General features: G+C 55.4%; 3 protein-coding genes across 5 annotated transcripts; 1 reads left to right on the top strand and 2 right to left on the bottom strand.

The window, feature by feature from the left end:
* Window positions 1–316: 316 nt before the first annotated feature.
* PTGES2 (prostaglandin E synthase 2) lies at window positions 317–5865 on the bottom strand. Its single transcript, NM_001131050.1, is given in 7 exon segments — window positions 317–471; window positions 1147–1264; window positions 1608–1808; window positions 2104–2253; window positions 2620–2678; window positions 3323–3520; window positions 5503–5865. Coding segments are annotated over 7 exon segments (1119 nt in total). The 5' UTR covers window positions 5773–5865; the 3' UTR covers window positions 317–348.
* A 975-nt stretch (window positions 5866–6840) lies between these two features.
* Window positions 6841–21187, top strand: LCN2 (lipocalin 2). 3 transcript variants are annotated; one of them, XM_038549219.1, is made up of 7 exons: window positions 6841–6865; window positions 17277–17452; window positions 17988–18124; window positions 19518–19597; window positions 19756–19875; window positions 20108–20209; window positions 20986–21187. In XM_038549219.1, exons 2-7 carry the CDS (start codon window positions 17315–17317, stop codon window positions 21030–21032), a joined length of 624 nt encoding a protein of 207 aa, XP_038405147.1. In that variant the 5' UTR covers window positions 6841–6865; window positions 17277–17314; the 3' UTR covers window positions 21033–21187. The 3 variants fall into 3 exon arrangements, with proteins under 3 accessions (XP_038405147.1, XP_038405148.1, XP_038405146.1); XM_038549220.1 differs by lacking the exon at window positions 6841–6865 and adding an exon at window positions 14551–14572; XM_038549218.1 differs by lacking the exon at window positions 6841–6865 and adding an exon at window positions 20834–20864.
* Window positions 11394–11783, bottom strand: LOC100682801 (60S ribosomal protein L30-like). The gene has a single exon (XM_038549221.1). It carries the CDS (start codon window positions 11721–11723, stop codon window positions 11394–11396), a length of 330 nt encoding a protein of 109 aa, XP_038405149.1. The 5' UTR covers window positions 11724–11783.
* Window positions 21188–24289: the final 3102 nt, after the last annotated feature.

Genomic DNA, 24289 nt, shown 5'->3' with positions numbered 1-24289 from the left:
GGAGCCAGGGATGAAATCTTCTAAAGCCAGACTGTTCCCGCTTCCTCTGTGGACAGAGCAGCCCCTGAGAGTCCCAGAGAAGAGCTGAAGAGCAGGGAGGCCCCGGATAGGGGCAGGGGTGGGTCAGCCACCTGGGCTGAGGAGTAGCCTCCTGTGGCCCTCAGGGGATATGTCTGGTGTGAGAATCGAGGGGGCTGGAGGGCTGGGGGTGGGCAAGAGGCAGAATGATCACGCCCACCCCCACCCCCACCCCCACCCTCCACCACAGCACAGCACCAAGTGCTGACCCAGCAGTCCTGGTCTCCGGCAGCCGGTGTTTCTTCTGCTGCTTCCCTGAGGACACTCGGGTCACTGGGGGGCCTCAGCAATGGCCTTCTCCACACGCAGGTACCAGGGCTGGATGCGGGTATGACGCATCAGGTCATCGAAGGCCTCCAGGCCCTCCATCACACGCAGCACACCATACACTGCCTGCGGGTGGGTACAGAGTGGGTGTCCACACTGCCTTGTCCTCCACCAGCTGTGTGCCCTGGGGCCCATCACCCTCCTCTCTGAGAGGGCTCACTGGGGCTTTGGGTGAAGAGTGTGGGATTTCTATAGGTTTTTGCCTACCCTGCACCCACACTCCCTATCTGGGCAACAAACCCCACCTCCAGAATTTCCTTTGGAAAAATGTCTGACCCCACTCTTAGGTCCTGAGATTTGAGGATCGGGGACCCCACCACCCAGCTCTAAGATTTGGACCTGGCAATCAATATATTCCACCCTGACTTGAAGAATTGCTTCAAGGCTTGGCATTGAAGCCAGGCCAACAAGACAGTGTCCCCAGACTTTTGTGGGGTGTAAGCATGGAGCATGGGACCCAGGTCTGCCTCAGGCTAAAGCCAACTCCAAGGGGTTGAGATGCAACAGGTGAGGCTGAGCCCTGGTAATATCCCTTGAGCCTCTAGATCCAGCTGGGCCTGAAGCCAACCCTCCATCCCCACCCTGAACCTGTCAGTTATGTGAAGCAAGACAGTTCCTTGTATGGAGCCAGGTGCCTCCAGAGTGGGAATGCTGTGAGATATAGATATTGCCTACATGTGGGCTTCCTCCGCCCAAACAGGTCCCTCAAGTCTGGGCACCCCCTGCCACCACCACACTCACCAGATCAGCCAGGTTTGGCTTCTGGCCCCCCATGAAGGGTCGGTCTTTGCCCACGGCTGCCACCCACTTGTCGGCAGCCTCATAGAGGTCCTCACGAACGTCATCCTGGAGGTGATGCCTAGGTGTAGAGGGAAAAGTCCATCAGGGGAACTCCAACCCTCAGCCCAGGTTGGGAAAACAGGAAGGCTAGGGAGCCAGGGCTGCTCCCCTGAGGGGCACTGCAAAAATCAGTTATCATCTGCCCCAGACGGGGAGGCCAAGACCAATGGACAAGAGACCCGACACAGAGAAAAGAGCAGAAAAAGGCATAAAGCAGGCATCTAGGCCAGTCTGCTTCCCCTGGGGTGGTGGAGGCAACTGGGAGTTCTGACTTTGAGTCCTGGCTCAGCTTATATGAGGGGCTCAGGGACAGTGGGCCCCCAGGCGCGTACACACACGCACACGCACACAGGCACCATCACCTGCTCTTGAGCCGCTTGCTGATGAAGTACATGGCAGCTGCACCCATGTACTTGGCCACGGCACCTTCCACTGCCCCGAACTTGCCCTCCCTGACAATGTAGTCAAAGGAAGCCAGGGCCTCAGCAGGAGTGCGGTACACGTTGGGAGAGATCAGGTGCACCAGCCAGTCATCTGCCCACTGCCGCCACTTCATCTCCTCCCTGTGGACAAGGCGGGAGGACAGAGAGGGGGACAGAGGACAGGCCAGGTGGGCTGTCAAGCCAGGGCCTGGGAGGTGTGGGAGCAGGTGCACTGTCTACACCATGCAGGGTATGGACGGGAAGCTGAGGCCTGAGCAGGAGTTCCTTAAGGGGCTGTGGTCCCAGGGGTCTCCTGGTCTTCCTTCCCACACTGTTTCCTGCTCACAGTGTCTCGCTCAGTCTGTCCCCACTCCCACCCCTACCCGGGAAGACCCTGATCCCGCCACCTCCTGGGACCTGCCCCAGCCTCACTTACGTCCTCGCCTCCTTCCCACCATACAGGTGCTGGGCCTCTTTCTCATCTAGCATGAGCCAATACTTGTTGCAGAATTCAGTCACTTCCTTTCCCTGGTCGTTCACAGCCTTCATGGGTGGATAGTAGGTGATAATGTCTTCCAGGGGCTGCCTTTGGGAGACATCCAGAGTCTCACCCCAACTAGGTCCTCCTCTGGGAGGCTGAGCTGTCACCGGCTCAGGGTAGATATCTACCCTGACCGGACCAGCTCTGGGGCAGAACCAGGACCAAGCCAACAGAAGCTTTCTGCCCTCTGGTGGTGCCAGAGGAGGTCCTGCAGCAAGCGGGGCTTGGGGCAAATACCAGAAGCACTTCCCTGACAGAGCAAGATGTACAGAGGAGAGAAGGGGGCTCTCAGAGTAGAAACAATCCTGCAGCAGCCCCACCCTGCTTCCCCGGAGGGACCCAGGCAAGGCTTCCCAGGGGATAAAAGGGACAAAATGTAGTGCCAGCCTGGGCCTCTGAGGGGCTCCTTACCCCGACACCAGGTAGGTCTTGAGAGCACTGATGATGACAGAGGAATCGTTCAGTTGTTGCTGGAGGACAAGAGGTTGGTTTAAATTGGGGGAGTGGGCAGGGGTTGCCTGGCCACCAGCAGGATCATCGGGGTTCTTTAAAAATAAACACCAGGCATTCAAGGAAATTGATTGGGTGGAACCCTGGCATTGTTTGTCCATCCCTGGGGGTTCATCCCCCCAAAATCGATGCCCACTGAGCCTAGTCCCTGCCCACCCCCTCAGACCCATCCTGAGTAAGGGAGACCCAAGTGTGGCTAATGGGAAGGAGGGTTTAGGGAGGACCTAACGTCTGGGCCCTGCCCACTCACCTGCCTGCCCTCCCAGGCACTGAGGGGCAGGGTGGACTCTAGAAGCTACACCCTAGGAGCCAAGCACTATGGTCCTCTGTTAATTAACGAAGAAGCAAGCTCAGAGAGGCTAAGTGACTGGCCCCAAGTCATGTAACCAGGGAGAGGCAGAGCCCCACCTTGAGCCCAGGCCCCCCTGATTTCAGAGCTTACACTGTTGACCTCTGTGATGCTCTGCCTCCCTTAGGCCCAGCTGGTTCATAATCCTCAGCGAGGCCCAAAGAGTCCACATTCTTCTAGAGTTGCAGTGCAGGGCCTGACTCAGGGGTACCCCAGGACAAGCCAGGACACAGGGGGTTGCTCCCTGAGGCTCACCAAGCTCTCTCCTTCCTGGGCCAGCAGGATGGGCACCTTTCTGTAGGAGGAGAACTTGATCTCGGCCCTGCGCACGGGGTTCACTTCCACCACCTGGTAGGGCAGGGCGTGGAAATCGAGGAAGGCACGGACCTTGCTGCAGAAGGGGCATGTTTTGTACTGGTACAGGGTCAGCTGCAGGCGACTGGACAGGGAGAGCTGGGTGGGGAGCAGAGGGAGGGGGGCATCTGAAGCCTGGTGCCCAGGCCCCCACCCTTAAGCAAACTTCTCCCAAGGGAGTCTCTGAGGATGACCTTGAGACCCTCAGAAGGAATGGTGAGGGGGGTGGGGTAGGTGGCAGAGAGCTCATACCACACCCCCCTCAGGCAGGAAGTATATGGTAAGATGGATGAATCTTCCGGTCTCTGTTCAACATCAGACACCTCTCCTCCTTTTTTTTTTTTTTCCCTTTTAAAAGATTTTATTTATTTATTTATGAGAGACAACAGAGAGAGGTAGAGACACAGGTAGAGGGAGGAGAAGCAGGCTTCAATGCAGGAGCCCGATGCGGGACTCGATCCCAGAATTCTATAAGCAAAGGCAGACGCTTAACCACTGAGCCACCCAGGCATCCCTCTCCTCATCTACTGTCCCAAGACCATATCATACATCTCCAGTGTGCCACTCAAGATGCAGGGCAATTGTTTCAACTTGGAGGACCCACCCCCACTCCCTCCACCCAAGGGACGTCTGGGTAAGGGGACAGAGCCCAGCATTTGCCGGAGCAGGGTCTACCTCAAATCTCCAAGGTGGGGAGGGTTGTATGTGGGCCTTGGGCCTGGATCTGTGAGTTCAGCAGGTAAGCCCCAGGTAAGCTTGCTACATATTCATGTTTAAAAGCCACAACAGGGGGATCCCTGGGTGGCACAGCGGTTTGGTGCCTGCCTTTGGCCCAGGGCACGATCCTGGAGACCCGGGATCGAATCCCACGTCGGGCTCCCAGTGCATGGAGCCTGCTTCTCCCTCTGCCTGTGTCTCTGCCTCTCTCTCTCTGTGACTATCATAAATTAAAAAAAAAAAAAAAAAAAGCCACAACAGGGGTCCCTGGGTGGCTCAGTTGGTTAAGCATCTGTCTTCAGCTCTGGTCATGATTCCAGGGTCCTGGGATCAAGCCCCACATTGGGTTCCCTGCTCAGCGGGGAGCCTGCTTCTCCCTCTGCCCCTCTCCCTACTGATGCTTTCTTTCTCTCTCAAATAAATAATATAAATAAATAAACAAACAAATAAATAATAAATGCATGCACGCATGCCACAGCAGCAGTCCCCCTCCCTCACTGTTCAGATGGGACACTGAAGCTGGACCATGGTGGTGGGCAGGGAGATACAGAGAATCCCACTCCCCTCCTACCACCCTATTGCTCTGGGCCCAGGGAAGGGGCACCTGTGGGTGGACGGTGGTCATTTTGGTGCTGTGTATGGAGGGCTGCAAGGGCACCTGGACCACCATCCAGCTAGTGGACACCTCCTTGCCACTCTCTGTCTCAGGGCCTGTAATCTAGGGGTCATCGGTTCTCTGTCTCAGGGCCTAGAATCCAGAGAATCCAGGGGTCGTGTGTTCCCTAAAAATATTAACACTAATAAACGAATGCATAACCTTATGATGCGAAGATAGTGGGAGGGTTTAGGGAATGTTTATTACTTTCCAAAAGACAAAATGTTTAGAAAGTAATGAACTCTGAAGGAGGCTTTCTTTCCCTTTCTTGTAACCTCCAAATCTTTCCATTAAAAAGGTCTGAAAACACGATAGAAAACCACCTTAAGGGGATCCCTGGGTGGCTCAGGGGTTTAGCGCCCGCCTTTGGCCCAGGGCTTGATCCTGGGGACTCGAGATCGAGTCCGGTGTCGGGCTCCCTGCATGAAGCCTGCTTCTCTCTCTCTCTCTCTCTCTCATAAATAAATAAATAAATAAAATCTTAAAAAGAAAAGAAAAGAAAACCACCTTAAGACAAAGACAGCAATACTAGCTAGCTGGCATCAACGGCGACCCCATTGCACAGCTGAGGACGCTAAGTGCTCAGAGACCTAAAACCAAGTCACTTGCCCAAGGTCACGGACGGACGGAAGAGGGGATACCCGACCCCACCAGAAGTCCCGAGTTCGGCGCTGAGCGCAGCCCTCGGCTCGGCGCGGCCCGGCCTTACCTGCGCGGCGGGGCGCTGGGCGCGGAGGTGCTGGGCGCGCAGGTGCCACCGCGCGGTGTGGTACAGCCCCAGGACGCCCCCCAGGGCCAGCGCCGCCGCTCCCAGCAGCCGCGGGCTCCCCTTGCGGGCGGTGGCAGCGGGGCCCTGGCCTCCTGCCGCTCCCGCGAAGCCGGCCCGACTGTGCGCGGGGAGTCCGGGCGGGAGGCGACCGCCCAGCCTCCAGGCCAGAGCGTACCGGACCGGCCACAGCGCCCGCGCGACCTGGGCCATGTTCGCTCCGCCGGAGCCGCAGGCGGGCGCGCGAAACGAAGACCGCCGGGGAGAGGCTCCCCTTAAAGGGGCGGGGCTCCGTCGCCGGGGGGTTGCCAGGGGTGACAGTGACGCCGAGGGGGGAAGAACAGCCCCGGAGGGACCGGGCGTGCGTCCCGGGCGCCCAGTTTCCCCGCACTCGTCAGAGCCACAGAAACACTCTGGGATATCTGGGAGTCGCTAAATGCCCGGCTTCTGAACACGCGATGTAACCGCTCTCGGTGGTGACCCGGGGCCCAGGGCAGGAACCCGCCGTGTGGACTTTGGGTCTCAGCGTCGTCCGGAATGTGTGTTTATTAACTTCTACCTCATGCACCCAATGGAAAGAGACTGAGCCCTTCAGAATGGCTGGGAAAGGGTCCCAGCATGGGTCCGGGAGAGCCGCGGAACCGCCGGCCCAGCCTGGGGCCAGGACTAGGGCTCTTTCTGCCCTCCCGCGCCGCTGCACTGTTTCTTCTGTGTCCCGAACCATAAAATTTTCCATGCACCCAAGGGGGCCTTAGTGACCACGTGTCTCAGATTTCGCCCACGCGGAGGCGCAGGTCCCCGCCGCAGGACGGGCCGAGGGCAGGTGCCAGGCTGTCCCCGCCCCTCTGCGGGGCTCGCTCGCCGTGGCTGACGGCCCAGGCCCCCCACACCTGGGCTTCTCGGCGGGCAGCCCCGGATGGCTCCGCCCGAAGGCCGGCAGAGGAGCGGGATTCCGGGAAAGGCGGAGATCCAAGGACCGGCCAGGTCGTGGGCGGGTAGAGGAGTGACACCGCGGGGCGGCGACGGAGCTCGGCTCGCTGGGCGCCGGGGGACGTGCGAGAGCTCGGGGCGTGGCGGGCGGGGCCTGACGGGGTGCGGGCGGGGTTACTGTCGGGCCGACCCGGGGCCGGGAGGCGGTTCCCCCGCGCCCAGCGCGCCTTCCAGCCGCTCCGCCTTCCGCCCCGCGCCCGCTGTCCCCTCGACGGTCGCCGCGTTCCCTCGTCGCGGAGGGCCCGCAATGTCGGGGACCTGGGCTTGCCGGTGGAGGCGGGCGCGGAAGGCGAGGACGACGGCTTCGGGGAAGCAGGTGACCCGGGGGGACTACCGAAGCGACCTTTGCTTTCTCAGGGTTGCCCTCCTGGGGATGGGGGCCGGGGCCAGGCGGGGGGCTTGGAGGGGACCGCAGAAGCCTCTCCCCCCTCGCCCCTGGGTGGGTTGCGGCTGCAGGCGCCGGCCCGGGGGCTCAGGGCGAGCACCCGGGAGTGGGTCCCTGGAAACCGCAGCATTGAGGGACTGCGGGCAACCGGCCCCGTTTTACAGTTGGGGAAACTGAGGCCACTTGAGGTTCACTCGCCCTTTAGACATTTGCTCCAGCCAGTCCGTGTCGTCCGTGTGCACACGGAGGCTCCTGGCGGGGGGCGGGGGGCCGTGTTGGCTTAGCCGGAGGGGCTGTCTGGGTGGGCGACAGGCCTGCTGCGTCAGCTTCCCCAGCCACCTTGGCCGGTGCGCCCTGGAGCCTTGGCGCCTGTGACCTGCTTACAGCGCAGCCTGTTGCCTGCACAGCACTGCAGGGGGTGGGGGTGGGGGGGGGGAGAACCATCAGCTGTTTTCCACCTTTTCCAACCTGTTTCCCCATCTATAAAACAAGAATAATGAGCAGTATCTCCTGCATTGAGATGTGTAAGGATTTAATGGAAAAATGAATGGGGACAGACTAGAGGCTAGAGAGTCTTGTGCCTTAGAGACTCCTCTTTTTTTGCGTGCCTGGCAGCTGCTCCACCTTTGCCAACTATGGAATGGAAACTCAGCGACCAGCACCTCCACCAAAATACCTGGCAGAATTTTCCTTCGGTCCTTTTGGTCAAGATTAGGCAGGATATTAGGGCAGTCTCACTGCCCTCTGTCCCTACACTGTTTCTTTCTTGATTCATTGCAGCCAGGGGCCTCCTGTTTCTGGGCAGCAATGAACAAGGAGCCTTACTTAATGCCCAGGGAACCTCAGTTTTTTTTTTTACTTTGATATTCCTATTGTAACTTGGTTTCTATTAATTTCTTGTCTTCATGTTCTCATTCTATTTTCTTTGTATTCCATGTTTTCTTTTCTAAACTTTTACTCAGGACACTTTTCTCATGACTTTGCAGCCTTTCTCTATTCTAAAGCGCACACTTGGGCAGCCTGGGTGGCTCAGCGGTTTAGTGCTGCCATCAGGGTGTGATCCTGGAGTCCCAGGATTGAGTCCCACGTCAGGCTTCCTGCATGGAGCCTGCTTCTCCCTCTGCCTGTGTCTCTGCCTCTCTCTCTCTGTGTCCCTCATAAATAAATAAAATATTTAAAAAAATAAATAAATAGGGGAGCCCCGGTGGCCCAGAGGTTTAGTGCCACTTTCTGCCCGGGGCATGATCCTGGAGACCAGGGATCAAGTCCCATGTCAGGCTCCCTGCACGGGGCTTGCTTCTCCCTCTGTCTGTGTCTCTGCCTCTCTCTCTCTCTGTCTCTGTGTCTGTCGTAAATAAATAAAAAATCTTAAAAATAAATAAATAAATAAATAAATAAATAAAGCACACACTTGAGACTAGGCGTGTCCATTGTTTGTTGTGAATCTAGCCAGGTATTCAGCTTTGGCTTCAGCTACATCTGGTTGTCTGGCAGAGAGAGCGCTCTTCAAAATGTCCGGGCTCCTGTTCAACTATGATTGCTTTTCAAATAGATCCTACTCGAGGCACCTGGATAAGGGCTCAGATGGTTGAGCATCTGCCTTCGGCTCCAGTTATGATCTCCGGGATCATGGGGTTGGGATCCTGCGAGTAAGGCTCCCTGCTCAGTGGATAGTCTGTTTCTCCCTCTGCCTTCACCCCTGATTCTGTGTGCATGCATGCACACGCGCTCTCTCTCTCTCCAATAAATAAAATCTTTTAAAAACAACACACACACACACACACACACACAAATAGATCCTGATCAAGGCCCACTTGGGTTGCAGAGAGACAACAGAAAGAAGACTGGTCACCCCTCCTTGCCTACTTGGAGCAGCAGCCTCTCTTGGGCCACTGCCCCCTCTCTTCTCTCTTCAGCAGCAGCTGAGCCAGCCAGCTGCCTTCACTTTTCTTGGCAATAGTCTAACTCTAGTCCATAATCTCCAAGGTCAGAGTCAGCCCTCCATCTTCCCCACGACTTTAAAATAGGCCTCTCTCGGCAGGAGCTGGAGAAGCAGCTCCCTCCCCACTCCGCTCCTAGTAGGGATAATTCATAGATAGAAGGGGAGAGGCTCCAGTCAGGGAGGGGAAGGACCCCAAGGCCCTCTGGGAGACCTACTTCCCACTGCTCCTAATACGGCACACGCCCCCTCAAGAAAACACTTGGTGTACACTTGGGACTTCGTGGGAGCCCTTAGCCATGCAGGAAGGGGAGCATTGTGAGGCAGCACAAGAAGGAGACACCAGAAGAAGGCCGGGCTCCCGCATTGCAACCACAGCACCTTCCAGGGCACCCAGAAGCCCTGTGTGGGACAAAGCAGAGCTCTGAAGCCCCTCTGCTGGCGAGATGAGGAGCTCTTTTAGCAGCTCAACCGCAGCTGCGCACACAGGCCAGACTGCCCAGGACCAGTGAACCCAAGTCCCTTTGTAAGCAGATATGTGGTATGAGGCACACAACAGATAGGGCCTGGGGTGTGAGAAGAAAGGGTCTGAGTGGGTCAAGGGGACTTTGGCAGATTGAAAACTGCACCCCCCACAAACGATATAATCATTTTCTAATTCCTGGAACCTGTAAATGTACCTTTATTTGGAAAAAAAGTTTTTGCAGCTGTGATTAAAATAAAGATTTTTTTTCTTTATTACTACTTTTTCAAAATGCCTTAATGGTTAATGTGCTAACATCCGATTTTCAAAGTGTATAAATTAAATGTGTACAGGGGCACCTGGGTAGCTCAGTTGGTTAAGCATCTGCCTTTGCCTCAGATCATGATCCCAGGGTCCTGGGATTGAGTCCTACATGGGGCTCCCTGCTCCGCAGAGAGTCTGCTTCTCCCTCTCCCTCTGCCCCTCTCCCTGCTTGTGCTCTCTCTCTCTCAAATAAAATATTTTTTAAAAAATTAAATGTGTACATTATTCTCTTCAAAAGCAAATAAAGCTATTTTTTTTCTTTTTATGGCCCAGATTTTTTTCCTCTTTTGAAGATTGGCAGTATTCTAATTCCTGATTCGTAATCTGACACAGAGTGCATTCGGTTTTCAAATTTTCAAGAGAAGAAGAAAATTATTTTCACAACTGACCAATATTTTAATAGTAGAAGACAAGCATTCAAAATTAATGATTGGTTTTTCCCTTCTTTTGCTTCTCTCATTTTCTGTCCTTCACCTCTTATTCCAAATGAGTTGGAACTTGGATGGGAGAAAGTCATCCCAGATTTTCCAGGTGGGCCCAGTGTGTCATCACACGTGTGCTCTTTAAAGAAGCAAGTGAGGGATCCCTGGGTGGCGCAGCGGTTTTGGCGCGATCCTGGAGACCCGAGATCAAATCCCACGTCGGGCTCCCGGTGCATGGAGCCTGCTTCTCCCTCTCTCTCTCTCTCTCTCTGTGACTATCATAAATAAATAAAAATTAAAAAAAATAAAGAAGCAAGTGAGATACACAGGGGAGAAGGGGATGCAAAGACAGAGTTTGGAACAGTGGAGCCACAGCCAAGGAATGCCAGCAGCCACCAGAAGCTGGAAGAGGCGAGGAACAGTCTCCTGGAACATCAGGAGGGAGTGTGGCCTTGCCCATACCTTGATTTTGGCACAGAGAACTTCTGATTTTTTACTTCTGGCCTTCAGAATGTGTTCATTTAAGACAAAAAGTTTGTGGTGATTTGTTGCAATAATTTGATGGTTTGGGAAATAATCAGCCTAGTCAGAAGATAGCTAAAAGTAGGAAATTCACTGTTCAGAGAGGGTGCTGTGGAGAGATCAGGGGTATAGCTGAGCAGGGGACTTAAGGATGTGGAGGAAAAGGTAGCCCAAGACAGGGCTCTCCAGGGGTGGGGTGGGGGAGTCAGCCCGGGACGTGGAGATCCAGCAGTGTGGGGTGGTAGCTATCTCGGTCCTAAGAGAATACTGCAGATTTGGTAGCTTAGAAACAACAGAAATTTATCTCTCACGTGCATCATAGGGAATATAGTCCTTGATATTGCACAGCAGCAGTATCTGCAAGCAAGTATGCTTGCGGGGGGCATAGCATACTTAGTCCAATCACTATGTTGTACACCTGAAACTAATGTAACATTGTGTGTCAATTATACTCAAATTTTATTTTATTTTATTTTTTAAAGATTTATTTATTTATTTATTTATTTATTTATTTATTTATTTATTTATGAGAGAGAGAGAGAGAGAGGCAGAGACACAGGAGGAAGGAGAAGCAGGCTCCATGCCGGGAGCCTGATGTGGGACTCGATCCTGGGACTCCAGGATCGCACCCTGGGCCAAAGGCAGGCACCAAACCGTTGAGGCACCCAGGGATCCCCTATACTCAAAAATTAAAAAAAAAGAAAAAAAAAATTTTTTTTTTCCTTTAGAACAAGCTCTGGTCAGTTTTATTAAAGAAAAATTTTGCATGACTTACTTTTCACCCATCTGTTATGGCACGCTTTTAGTAGTATCACAATCACCCGGGTCAATGGTAGCCAGTGTGCATACTCTGTTGTATTTCCCACATGCTGTGCCCAATTTAATATTATTGCCACTGTAGTGATGGACACCAGTTTTGGCCAACATGGTATAGTATTCTATGTCAGATTTCCTCAAGGCTGGGCAGTTGTTGGCGAGGATGACCCGCATCGCTTTGCCATGTCTGATCATTTTCAGAATCTGCTTGTACCCCAGCATATACTTTCCACTTTGCATAATGAGTTGGAGGCTAGAGTTAATTGACTCCAATGACTTTTTCATCTTCTTCACAGCCACCATCCTCCTGCCTTAAATGAGGGATGGCCCCAACCAAGAGCAGCTGCCAAAACGGCCAGGAGAGAGAAAGGCAAAAAAAAGTTTTAATTTATCTCTCACAGCTCTGGAGCCTGGCTGGGGAGTCCAAGGTCAAGTTGCAGACAGATTCAGTGTCTGGTGAGCACTGGATTCCTGATTCATGGATCTGGCTGCCTTCTTACTGCACATGGTAGAATGGGTGAGGGACCTCTCTGGGGCCTCTTATAAAGGCACTAATCCCATTCACCAGAGCTCCACTCTCATTATCTAATCACCTACCAAAGGAACCCCCCTCCAAACACTACTACACTGAGGATTAGATTTCAACATACAGGGCAGCCCAGGTGGCTCAGCGATTTAGTGCCCCCTTCAGCCTGGGGTGTGATCCTGGAGACACCGGATTGTGTCCCACTTCGGGCTCCCTGCATGGAGCCTGCTTCTCCCTCTGCCTGTGTCTCTGCCTCTCTCTCTCTGTGTCTCATGAATAAATAAGTAAAATCTTAAAAAAAAAAAAAAAAAGATTTCAACATACAAATGGATGGGGGTGGTATGACACAAGCATTCAGTCTAGTACCAGGGGCCCAAGGGGTTCGGGCCGAGAACACTCCAGTCCCGGCAGACTCGGCTGAGTAATTCAGGAGGGACACTCACAGCTGCACTGACCTGGGCGGGGGGGGGGGGGGGAGACCAGTGCCCACCCAAGACCCGAAGGACCCTGGGCCCAGAGAGAGGCACCCAGACCTGTGCCCTGTGTGCTCTGGCTGCCACAGAGGGTTCCCATGTTCTTGGCATTTCCTCCAAACCTGCACCAGCCCCCTGGCCCCTCACCCCACTCCACTGGCCCAAGTCGACCCCTTCCCTGTATGAGGCTGGACACGCTCTTCTTTGGGGCCAACCTTGTCATTTCCCTGTCACAGCTTTGCTCGTGACCCCCTCCCCCAGAGGAAAAGGCTCAGCCACAGACCCCACCCCATATGAAATAAGCTCAGGGAGTGAGGAGGAGCCACAGTGACCCTGGCCTTCCTCCACCTGGGATGAATGCGGAGGGGCCCAGGATGAATGCGGAGGGGCCGAAGGGTTGCAGTCCCTACCCCCTGAGCTCCTGGGAGGACTTCGTCAGAGCTAGGTACCTCTCAGACATTTGTTTTCTTTTCCCCCTTCCAGAACCTGGGCACTTTCTCATGCATCTCGGGCTCTCAGGGTACAAAGGAGAACCAGCCTTTTTTTCTTATTTCTTTTTTTTTTTTAAGGTTTTATTTATTTATTCATGAGAAACACAGAGAGAGTCAGAGACAGAGGCAGAGGGAGAAGCAGGCTCCCTGCAGAGAGCCTGATACGGGGCTTGATCCCAGGACCCCAGGATCACAACCTGAGCCAAAGGCAGATGCTCAACCACTGAGCCACCCAGGTGTCCCTGAGAAACATCCTTTTAAGAGAGCCATCCTGGATGGTGTCCAACAGAGGCCCAACCAAGGGCCCGGGGTGTGCAGGGAGCAAGGGGGGGTGGGGAGGCAGGAATGGCCAAGGTAGAGACGCCCTTTCCTGGGGCTCCCAGGGCTTCAGCCCAGGAAGGAAGGGTGCAGAGCAAGGAGGAGCAGGGTCTCACCCAGCGCCAGGACCCTGCCAGGCAGAGGTGCCTCCTGCCCAGCTCTACGGGAGTCCAGTGTCTATCCACCACCTGCTAGATGCCTGGTGCCCACTGTAGACCCTGCCCAGAGCAGTGGCCTCCAGTCCCCACTGTGGTGATCATGGACCCTCTAGGCTGCATGGGAGTCCAGGTCCTGGAGTGAAAGGCAGGAGCACCAGCTAGGAGGCATGCTTGGGCCAGGTACCTGAGGGCCAGACTGAGGAGGCAGCCTTGGGCCGAGACCTCGAATGGCAGGGCCTGCTGCCCTTGCCCAGAGGGCCCAAAGGACTCCCACCTCCGCAGGGTGGGCAGCAGCTAGAGGAACCCAGCAGTTGTTTTTGGGAGGTGTAGAGAGGGGTTGCCTTTCAGAGCTTTTCCATAAGCAAGGTCCCCACCAGGTGGAAGGGGCAGGAGCAAGGAGATCCTTGAGGCTCCTTGGTGAGTCCTAGCATGACAGACGGGGCCTGGGAGCTAGAAAGCTGCTTCTGCAAACTAGAAACTTAAGCCAAGGCTATGGAGGAGCAGGCCTTCCCCTTCCGGGGTGTTCCGACCTGCAGTGGCCAAGGAGGGCTCATCTCTGGACCCCAAGAGTTTCTGCTACTGTGACTGGTCTCCTGGGGGCATCTCGCTTGGCCGCTCCTTCTAGGTGTGGTCCTGGCTCTGAGAAGCCTAGTGACCCCCTTCCTGGGGATGTCCATCCCAGCCTTCAAGCAGGTGAGAGAGGGTTGCTTTTGCCCCAGCTATGGGCTGGACCAGACACTGCTCACAAACTTCTAGAAACCTGTCCAGGAGGTTAGACAGGATTCCTCAGATGTAAAAACTGCCAGAATACATTTTGTGTGATTAGACAAAGGTGGGGCCTGTTCTTCCACGGAGGCCATGCAGTCCCCAGGAGCCTCTGCTCTCGGGCATGTGGGTCAGGGAGAGCCGCCTGCGGGAACAGTGGGGGAGTTGTCCCGACTTCCTGCCACAGTCCCTGCCATTGCTGCAGAGACCCACAGCAGGACTTGGAAGGCCCAGCCCTGGCTTCTCCCAGGAGGGACTTGGGCCCAAGGCTTCTGCGTGACTTGTGGACTCACATGAGTGGACAATGTGGCCTTCAGGGCTCTGTCTACCATGGAGCCCTTGGAGTTGGCCAGAGTCCACACAGAAGGTTCACACCATGGTGCCTACCCATTTGTCTGAGTGCCAAGTCTCAGCTTGTGAGGTGGGTGTGCCATCTGGAGCTGACCCTCTTCCCCACAGCCCTGTAGGACTCCTCCCTTCCTCAGGCCCAGGGCAGTGGGCACACCCAGCCAATCCCCTCCCCTCAGCTCCAACCAGCTCAGCGCCCACATCTTGTTGGCTGGGATCAGCCACAGCTTGGCCTGACCTCTCTGCCCCAGCCGTGGTCATATGACCGTCCTTGGATCCCCAGAGTATGGCTGGGACACTGCACCCTGCTGAGCCTCATATCCGTGGACACAGCCTCGTCCCCCTCTTACTTCTCCCTCGGCTCCCGGGCTGGGCCAACAGGGGGAAGAGGCAGATAGGGAAGGAAGGGGTGATGAGGTGGCTGTCACCAGGTGTCAGCTGAGGTGGGACCACACAGAGATAAGAACAGACAGATAAGACCAGTGGGCCTGCGATAGGCCTGGAGCCACCACAAAGAGAAGACCAGATTTGCTTACAAACTCTGAGACAGCCTTGTATAGAGATGCCCTGTGTGTGTGCCTGGCCTCTGTTAAACAATGCAAATTCAGCTAATTTACAACATCAAATTGGATTTATTGAATGACTCATACAGGCAGCATCCCATCTAGCAAATAGAGAGGAGCTTTGTTGAGCTGTAGAAAAGGAAAGGTTTCTTGAAGGTAGAGAGGCAACAGAAAGAAGGAAATTATTATCAAAGAATCCATTGTGTTAGGCAAGGTCACCCTCCTTAGGGTAACAGAAGGGGTCTCTCAGTAAATTCCAGGGTGCTGTTCCAGAAATTCCATGTGGAATGGTTACATGGGGCGGGGTACATCGGAGCCGAAACTGCAGTTGGGTTAGGCGATGTTAGGTCTTGGCTTGCCAACATGGGGCTGTTAACATAAGTGAATCCATTTGTGCCTGTGGGAGGGGTGGGGTGGGCAAGGGTGGGCAAGGGTGGGCAACAGCTAGGGGACTCAGGGTCCCACCAGGCGCCTCTGGAGCCGGGCCTTCCCCCTGCTTGCACCTGGCCCTGGTTTGCTCAGGCTGCAGACCTGGCCCTAACCCCTCCTCCCCACTTCATACCCTGGGGAGCAGGGGTATGGATTCAGACCAAAGGAGCATTGGCCACTCTACCTCATGACTTTTCAAGTCTAGAATATTCCATCCAGTGACAGAGAGGCACTGCCCCTCCCCTAGTGAAAAGTCTCTGGGGCTTGACCTCCCTCATATCCAGCAGTCACTGCAAACCCAAAGATACCTTTAAAGGTCAAAGAAGGAGCAGGAGTGGAGTTCCTGGGGCTGTGAGTGGGGATGAGAGGGGTCAGGGGTGGCCACTGGTGCCTTCAGAGAGTATGTGGCCTTTGGTGGCAGCATCATTACCCCAAAAGTTTGCACATTTCCACCTCCTGCTCTTTCATCACCCTGACAGGCCTGAGAGGGTGGGGATCCTCTGGGGGCCTTCCTGGCGTTTGGGGAGGTAGACGCTACCCTCACCCCTCATCTCAGGACTCCCAGAGTCTCCTTCCCTCAGGACCCACCACCCAAAGCCCAGACTAGAGGAGCTGGTTCCCCTGTAGCAGGTGGAGGAGTAATGAGGTCCCAGAGGTCACCTGAGGCCAGTGAGGCCTCCTGCTGACTTCTAGGGGACACTGCCCAGGGGCCGGGCCCCTTCACTGCCTCCAATAGACCACCAGGCCCCCATGAGGAAACTGCTTCCCTCCAGGACAAAGCTGAGATCAGCCATGGCAGAAACAGTTCTGGGGGCCTAGGCCTGGGCCCCTGGGCTCCAGAGTCCAAGGCTGACCAGAGATGGCAGATGGTTGATACCTGCTCTCTCAAGGATGAGGATGAGTCCTTGCCATCACTGTGACCCCAGAGTACCTGGGGTCCAGAGTAACAGGGTAGAGAGCCCTCCCTTTGGGCCCTAGCCCCCCGGCACGTTTCATCCAGTCCAGGGCATGTCCTTCATGGTCTTCCCAGCAAAATGGAGCTGGCATCGCAGCCTCAGAGCTCTGCTTTATCAAGCTGTCTCATTTGCGGCTGGCACGCCCAGCTTGGGGTCTCTGTCCACTGGGCCCACAGGAGGGGCCAAGCCCTCAGGTGTCAGCTGAGGTCTGGGTCCAGCCCTGACAGTGGGGCATGGAACAGGGGGCCTTCGCAGGGAGAGGGACATCTCACCCTGGGCCAGGGTCTGGTGTGGGGTCCCTGGGAGAGCCAGGATCTGGGCTCCAGGAGTGTGGGGCACACTCCATCCTTCCCTTCCTTGCCGGTAAGGTGTACTTACAGCTGTCTCCCTGTTCCTGGAGGGAAACCAAGAAGTAGCAGGTACTCTGTTGCTGTGAAGCATTCTCTGCTTTCATCAGGTGTGGGGAGGGGGCCTCTCCCCGCCTTACCCCACACTTACCCCACTCTGGGCTTGGGCTGGTCAGGGATGACAGCTTGTCCAGACTGGAGACCACAGATCCCACACAAAGGCGTCCTTGTGCTTGCGGAGGTGTGGAGCTCTGGGGAATCCCTGCCCCCCTCCCTGGCCTTTCTCCCCCTCATCTTGCATAATCTTGACCTCAGGGAAAGGGTCAGAGCTTGCCAAATGTTTCAGCCTGAGTTGCTGGCCATTGCTTCACCCTTTCTGGATTAGCAAAGGATAAATCGCCCCACCCCGGAATGAGCAACTGACTAGGGGACCATAAATAAGGCCCCCTGGGGCAACCTTCTCACTAGTTTCTCTTCTTCAGCTGCTATCTGGCACACCAGCTTCCTAAGCCCTAAAGTCATGACCCAAGTTCTCCTGTGGCTGGGCCTTGCCTTGCTGGGGTCCTTGCAGGTCCAGACCCAGGACTCCACCCCAAGTCTGATCCCAGCCCCGCCTCCGCTCAAGGTGCCACTGCAGCCTGACTTCCAGCATGACCAGGTAAGGGGGCTGGAGGGGCAGCCTGCTGCAGGGAGGCCCAGGGCAGAGTATAACAGAGGGGAGGAGAGGCAGAGCGTGTCAGGGCAGGATGGGCTCAGGCTTCAGCCCAGCCTGCCCTTGGGTCCCCTGATGGAAGGCACATCTCATGCCCCCATCCCCACCCCAACTTCGCCAACAAAAGGGTCACTAGGGCAGAACTTCCCAGGTCCACACTCCCTTCCATAATCCCCACAGTCCAGTGAGGTGGAAAAGCTTCAGGCTCTCTGCATGATGAAGAAACAGGATCAGGGAGGTCAGCTGGCCACTCGCCGAGGGTCACCCCATCCCTACCAGACTCTGGGCTCCCTCTTGGCCTGGTAGCCTCCGGCTCCCGCAGCCTTCATCACCACAGGCCTGTGTGGCCAGTCAGGGTCCCTGCTGCCCAGTTAGAGGGACCCTTGGCCAGGCTGCCCAGAGCTGTCTGCAGGGACGGAGCAGTAGGGCTTCCAGGGGCTGTTCCTGGGCTCCGCCTGCCTGTCATCCCCACCCACTGTAGTTCCAGGGGAAATGGTACGTCATCGGCATAGCAGGGAATATATTAAAGAAAGAAGGACATGGCCAGCTTAAGATGTATACCACCACCTATGAGCTGAAAGATGACCAGAGCTACAATGTCACCTCCACCCTACTCAGGTGAGAGCCACCGCCTCCTGGGGGGGGCACAAGGGCCCTGGGGTGGGGGCCGCCCTGGGGGTCCAAGGGACAGACCGATGTCGTACCAAGGAGTGACCTAAACTGAAAGGTCATCTTACTGCTTGGAACTGGATCCCCCTCCATTTATTCCTTCCTTCATTCTCTAGATCCATGCCTATCGGTCCCTTCAGCACAGACACACCGATAGTCCTGGGGATGGACACAGACAGTCACAGGGCAATGAGACAGAGAGAGCAGGGGTGTCCTAGAGTGGAGGGGAGGGCCCCTGGATCCAGCCTGGAATCCCACCGAGGGCTTCGTCAAGGGCTTCCAGGGAGGTGGTCTCTAGGCTAGGCCTTGAGGAATCAACATGCCTCAAAAGGAGGCCGGGAACATCTGTGGCAGCGGCTGCTGGACAGGGCCTGCCAGAGCTGCTTCTTCAGGATGCCATCAAGTAGCTGCCCTGAGCAGGGGCCAAGGAGCAGCCTAGACGGGGGCGTTGGACACAGTGGCAGGGTCTTTAGGCACCGGTACCAAAGGGGTCCGGTGAGGAACAGGTCTGGCTGCCACAGGGAGAGGGATGAGAGGATGCAACTGGGAGGCTGGCCAGTCACAGGTGGGAGATGACTGGGGTAGGGGGGAATCAGGCACAGATTAGGACCCAGAGAGGGAACTGAGGATTACCCAGCTCCTATGGCTTTCTGGCTCTAGCGCTTGGGGGATGGGGCTAGGGCATTTGTGGTTCTGGGAACAGAAGAAGGGCAAGTTTGGGGAGATCAGCTCTGGGATGCCAGGGGACCAGATGAGACGCAGGTGAGACGTCAGAGTTGGCCCAAGAGCTAAGGGAGTCCCTTGGCATCAAGCCGACTGGAGCCTTGGAGAGTGAATCCCCCAGGAGAGCTTATAGCAGGAAGCCACAAGATGAGAGTAAGGGACAAATGCCTGGGGTTGGGGAGACAGGATGGAGGGGAGGCCACTGAGGGGAAACAGCCCTAAAGGGGGGAGGACAGTAGGTGCCAGGAGAGTCAGGTGGCTCAGGACAGAGCAGGCAGGGACAAGCTGGGATAGGCTCAGTGGGGAAGAGCCAGACCCATCGGAGTAGGGTGGGGTGCAGGCCTCTTGTGGCACAAGGGGCTGACACCCTTTAAAAAAAAAAAGATCGTATGTATTTATTGAGAGAGAGACAGAGAGAGTGTGTACACATGCCCATGTGTGTGCACCCGTGACCAAGGGCAGGGGCAAGGGGAGATGGAGAGAGAATATCAAGCCGACTTGGTGCTGAGTGCAGAGCCTGATGTGGGGCTCAATCCCAGGATCCTGAGATAGTGACCTGAGCCGAAGCCAAGCACTGCCAGGCTGTCACCATCTTACCACCCATCTCTTGCTTCCACAGGAATGAGCGCTGTGACTACTGGAACAGAGATTTTGTCCCAAGTTTCCAGCCTGGCCAGTTCAGCCTGGGCGACATTCAGCGTGAGTCCTGAGCAGGGTGGGTCTCCAGGGGCACAGACCTTCCTGGCGATCTGCACAGACACCGCCCGGCCAGGGGGTGTGGGGGTTAGGGTTAGGGAGAAATAGGTCCCTCCACCGGGCCGGGATGGGCTGATCCCTTACCATCCTCCCCCCTGCAGTTTACCCTGGAGTACAGAGCTACCTGGTGCAAGTGGTGGCCACCAACTACAACCAGTATGCCTTGGTGTACTTCCGGAAAGTCTACAAAAGCCAGGAGTACTTCAAGATCACCCTCTATGGTAGGTCCCCACTATGGCCTCTGGGGCCCGGCTCCTGCTCATGCTTGTGGGGGAGTAAGATAAGCCCATCCCACCTGCTCCCCGCCCCACAGCCCTTGGGAAATGGGAGAGAGATCTCTCCACAGATACCACCCCCCCACCTCCATCATGAGGAAGGGGTCTAAGGCCCTTCATGTGTTCAATGATATTTTTGGAGCATTCACCTGCCACTTACCGGCCATCTTGACTACAGGGAGGACGAAGGAGCTGCCCCTGGAACTGAAGAAGGAATTCATCAGGTTTGCCAAATCCATAGGCCTCACGGAAGACCACATCATCTTCCCTGTCCCCATTGGTAATCATTGGCTAAGTTGAAGAGAAGGGGAAGTGGGGAGAGGGGGAGACTCGGGCCCCAGCAGCAGTCACTGGAGTCCCTGGGAGCCACTTTGGGTTCAGGAAGAGTCTGCTGTACCCAGGGGTCTGTGGGGCACCCGGCAACGTGGGCCCCAAGTGCTCCTCCCTGACAGATAGCCAGGGTCCAGGTTTCCTGTCTCCTTGCCTGGCTCCCTCCACCTCCCTCTGCTTGTCCTGGGCTAGCTCCCACTTTGCCCTGGGGCTTGCTCACCATTGACTTGGGAGGCCCCCTGTCTTCAGGCAGTGGGGCCCAAGGCTGAGGGGCTGTCGAGACTTAGCAGGTAAGCTGGCAGAAGGCCTGATGCCCAAGCAGGCATGTGGCTGGGCTTCACCTGCCTCCTTTGGAGAAGTGTCACTCAGGTCTGCACGTCCTCAGGTCTCTCTCCCAGTTCCCCGCCCCCATCAGCCAGCCCTCTGCTGTACTATCCCGGAAGGGGACCCCCAGATCTTCTGTGGCTGGGCCAGGCTGGGGCCCAGGGTGGCCCAAAGGAAGAACAGGGGCCCTGTAGGTCAGGGAACCACACTCCAACCCCCCTGCCCATGCTGACCACTCTGTCCCCTACAGACCAGTGCATTGATGAGTGAATGAGAACGCGGTGAGTATGGCTCAGGAGGGCTTGATGGGGGCCAGAGTGCTGGTGGGAGGGAGTCCCAGGCCTGCCTTTGTCCCCCCTGACCAGCACTGCTGCCCTCTTGATTCCCCTGACTCCCTTTCAGGTACTCCCTGTCTCTCTCCACCCGGTCGCCCTCACACCAACCTCTGACCAGGACATCACCCAGCTGTCCCCACCAACCCGGACACCGAGAGAGCCATGAGACCCTTCTTACCACATAGCCCACCAGCTGCTCTCCAGGCTGTCCTTCTGATGGAACTCTTCCTCCTTGCTTGCTAAATAAACACATGCCACCTGGTTCCCAATCTGTGCTCCTTGACCCCCGGGCTATCTGAGAGGGAGAAGAGCAAAGGAGGGCTCCTATTAGCATCACTCCCAGAGATCGTGGTCCCCAGAGAGGGATGGAGGCCACAGAAGCAGAGTTCACTTTGACTGAACACATCCAGCTCCCAACTCCAGGCCCAGACCCAGACCAGCAATAACCCTCACTCACCTCTGCCTCTTAACACATTGATGGGTCACATCTCACATCCACGTTCAGCTACCTGCTGCAGGTCTTATGGCAGGGGCCTAGCTAGGGCCAGGGAGCTGAAAGCATTTGAGGGGGCTGAGGTGCTATCACCCACACTTCACCAGGACCCTGTAGATGGGGGAAGATCTCAGCCAGGGTAAGAGGGGTGCACAGTGGGTGGGGCAGAAGCATGCCCAGCTTGAGGCTGTGCCAGGGACAGAGGGTCACCGGAGGTGGTCCCCTTTCCCTCTGCCAGCCCCATGTGGGCCCACTGGTGGGTGGTAGTGTCCACGCTGATCCCATTCTGAGTGCTGTCCCTCACCTACATCTCTCCTCTGTGATGATGATCTCTGGATCACCAGGGACAGGGACAGGGGAGGCAAGGAAGAGAATATGCTGCCAGGAATCCAGAATCCAGAAGACTTGAGGGTTCTAGGCCTATACCCACCACTTGGCTGGGCCTGTGTCTGGAGCCTGACCAGCCCCTGTCCACCCCTCTGTGTCTGCATCACACTACTTGAACTGCATCATACAACACCACACATTTGAAACTCCCTCCTGGCCTCTTCTCCCCTTGCAAGGTCAGGGGCCGGAGGGTTGAGGTTCCAAAGAAACCCAGGCTTATCCACCCCTCAGCTTGCACACTTACCCTTGGGCAGGCTTGGGGGTGTGGGGGAGGGTGGGGTAGTGGGGGGATACTGGAGCTCTAGCTGTCCTATCCTCAGCCCTGAGGGGGCAGGATAGGCCTGAGATCCAGGCCTACCAATTAGAAGTCTGGGTCAGGGGGCACCCGGGTGGCTCCGTCCACTAAGCATCTGCTTTTGGCTCAGGTCATGATCCCAGGGTCCTGAGACTGAGCTCCATATTGTGCTCCCTGCTCCAAAGGGAGCCTGCTTCTCCCTCACCCTCTGCCTGCTGCTCCCCGTGCTTGTGCTTTCATGCTTTGTCAAATAAATAAGTAAAGTCTTTTAAAAAAGGAGAAGGAGAAGGAGAAAGAAGGAGAAGGAGAAGGAGAAGAAGAAAGAAGAAGGAGAAGAAGAAGAAGAAAAAGAAGAAGAAAAGAAGAAGAAGGTTGGGGGTCAGGTTCCCGGAAGAGACCAGCTTGCTGCAGTGTGGGCTGAGGGAGGAAGGATGGAGGCTCTACCCAACCCCAGAAAGGCCCCCACTGAGAAGGGCACCCAAGGGACTATTGGCTAGAGCACCACTAGCTGGCAAAGGGAGTGGGAGCTGTCCCCAGCACCCAGCATGCCTGGTGCTTGAGCTCCACTTCGGGAAACAGAGACAGTTTCTTTGCCTTGGCCCAAGCCATGCAGCACCTGGCACCACCTGGGTGTGCTGGGTCTTCCAGGATCAAACTCTTAGGAGACAAATGGGCTTTGTGTTTCTTCCCGGGGTCACTGGGTTTTATTAGTTTCCTATTGCTACTATAATAAATTATCACACACTGGCATCTTATGACAATACACATTTATTCTTTTATAGTTCTGGAGGCCAGAGGTCTGAAATCACTTTCATAGCTAAAATCAAAGTGTCAGCAGGGTTGTGCTTCTTCCAGAGGTTCTTGGGGAGAATCCCCATCATTGCCCTGGGGTTCTTTCTTCCTTCTTCAAAGATAGCAGCATGGTATCTCCAAATATCTCTCTCTGCTGAGGTCCTCACATGGCCTTATTTCTTGTTTGTAGTCAAATTTCCCTTGGCCTCTCTCTTTACTGGGACGCTTATGGTTGCATTTAGGGCCCACCTGGATAATCCAGGGTAATCTCCTCATCTCAAAATACTTCATGTAATCACATCTGTACAGGCTCTTTTTTTTTTTTTTTTTTTCCAAATAAGGTACTGTTCCCAGGTTCCAAGGATTAGGATCCAGATATCTTTGGGGGCAGACTACTACATTGGATTTGGAGAGGGAATCATGGCAAGGCTAATGAGATGGGGAGACAGGTGAACGAGGACTCAAGAGGCAGGGTAGCAGCAAGGCATACTCTCTTCCCCCATCAGGGCTGGATGGAGTAGGTGGCTGTTTTGTCCTGTGGTTTGGCTTATGGGCCCTGAGTGAGGGAGTGAGGTGACCAGAGGGAGAGGCCCTCCTTGGGACCATAGCATTTAACCAACTAGGAGCATGCCCGAGGGCAGCTGGGCACTCAGACAGGTGGATGTGTGCATCATGCATCCCTGTGCAGGCTCTGTGCATGAGCATTCGCATCTATCTGCTGTGTCCCTGTGGTATGCGTATCTGTGCATGCCTAGGCATGTTTCTGAAAAACTACGTGACTTTCTGAGGGTTTGTTTGCCCATCCCCTTGCCCTGGAGCCTGCAAGTTTGTCCCCTGGTTTAGATACAGAGTCAGGTCCTGTGATCCCACATGTGATTTCACATTTAGGAGAAAACCACATGCCTCAGTTTTTGTTTGGATGTCTCAAACTTAAAGGGATAAATGTGTTTGGATTATGTCAGCACGTCCACATAGATGACCTGTATTTCTGCCCTGTCTCTGCAGACCTGCGTGCCACATGAGGATACAGGTGTTTCTGTGCCAGTCAGGACACACCGCGCTTTGCTCTCTTGGTTGGTGAAATGCTGTGGTCTTTTTTTTTTTTTTTTTTTTTTTTAAATTTGGGCTTTTTTTTTTATTATTAATTTTTTTTTAATTTATTTATGATAGTCACAGAGAGAGAGAGAGAGAGAGAGGCAGAGACATAGGCAGAGGGAGAAGCAGGCTCCATGCACCGGGAGCCCGATGTGGGATTCGATCCCGGGTCTCCAGGATCGCGCCCTGGGCCAAAGGCAGGCGCCAAACCGCTGCGCCACCCAGGGATCCCAAATGCTGTGGTCTTAAGGAAGGCCTCCAACCCATCAGCCAAAGGCAGATGCCCAGACCTCTTTCTCAATCCTGCTC

Source organism: Canis lupus, chromosome 9, assembly GCF_011100685.1.
Source record: "Canis lupus familiaris isolate Mischka breed German Shepherd chromosome 9, alternate assembly UU_Cfam_GSD_1.0, whole genome shotgun sequence".
NCBI lineage: Eukaryota > Metazoa > Chordata > Mammalia > Carnivora > Canidae > Canis > Canis lupus.
The sequence above is the reverse complement of the archived record's forward strand: the minus strand, read 5'-3'. Positions and strand labels throughout refer to the sequence as shown.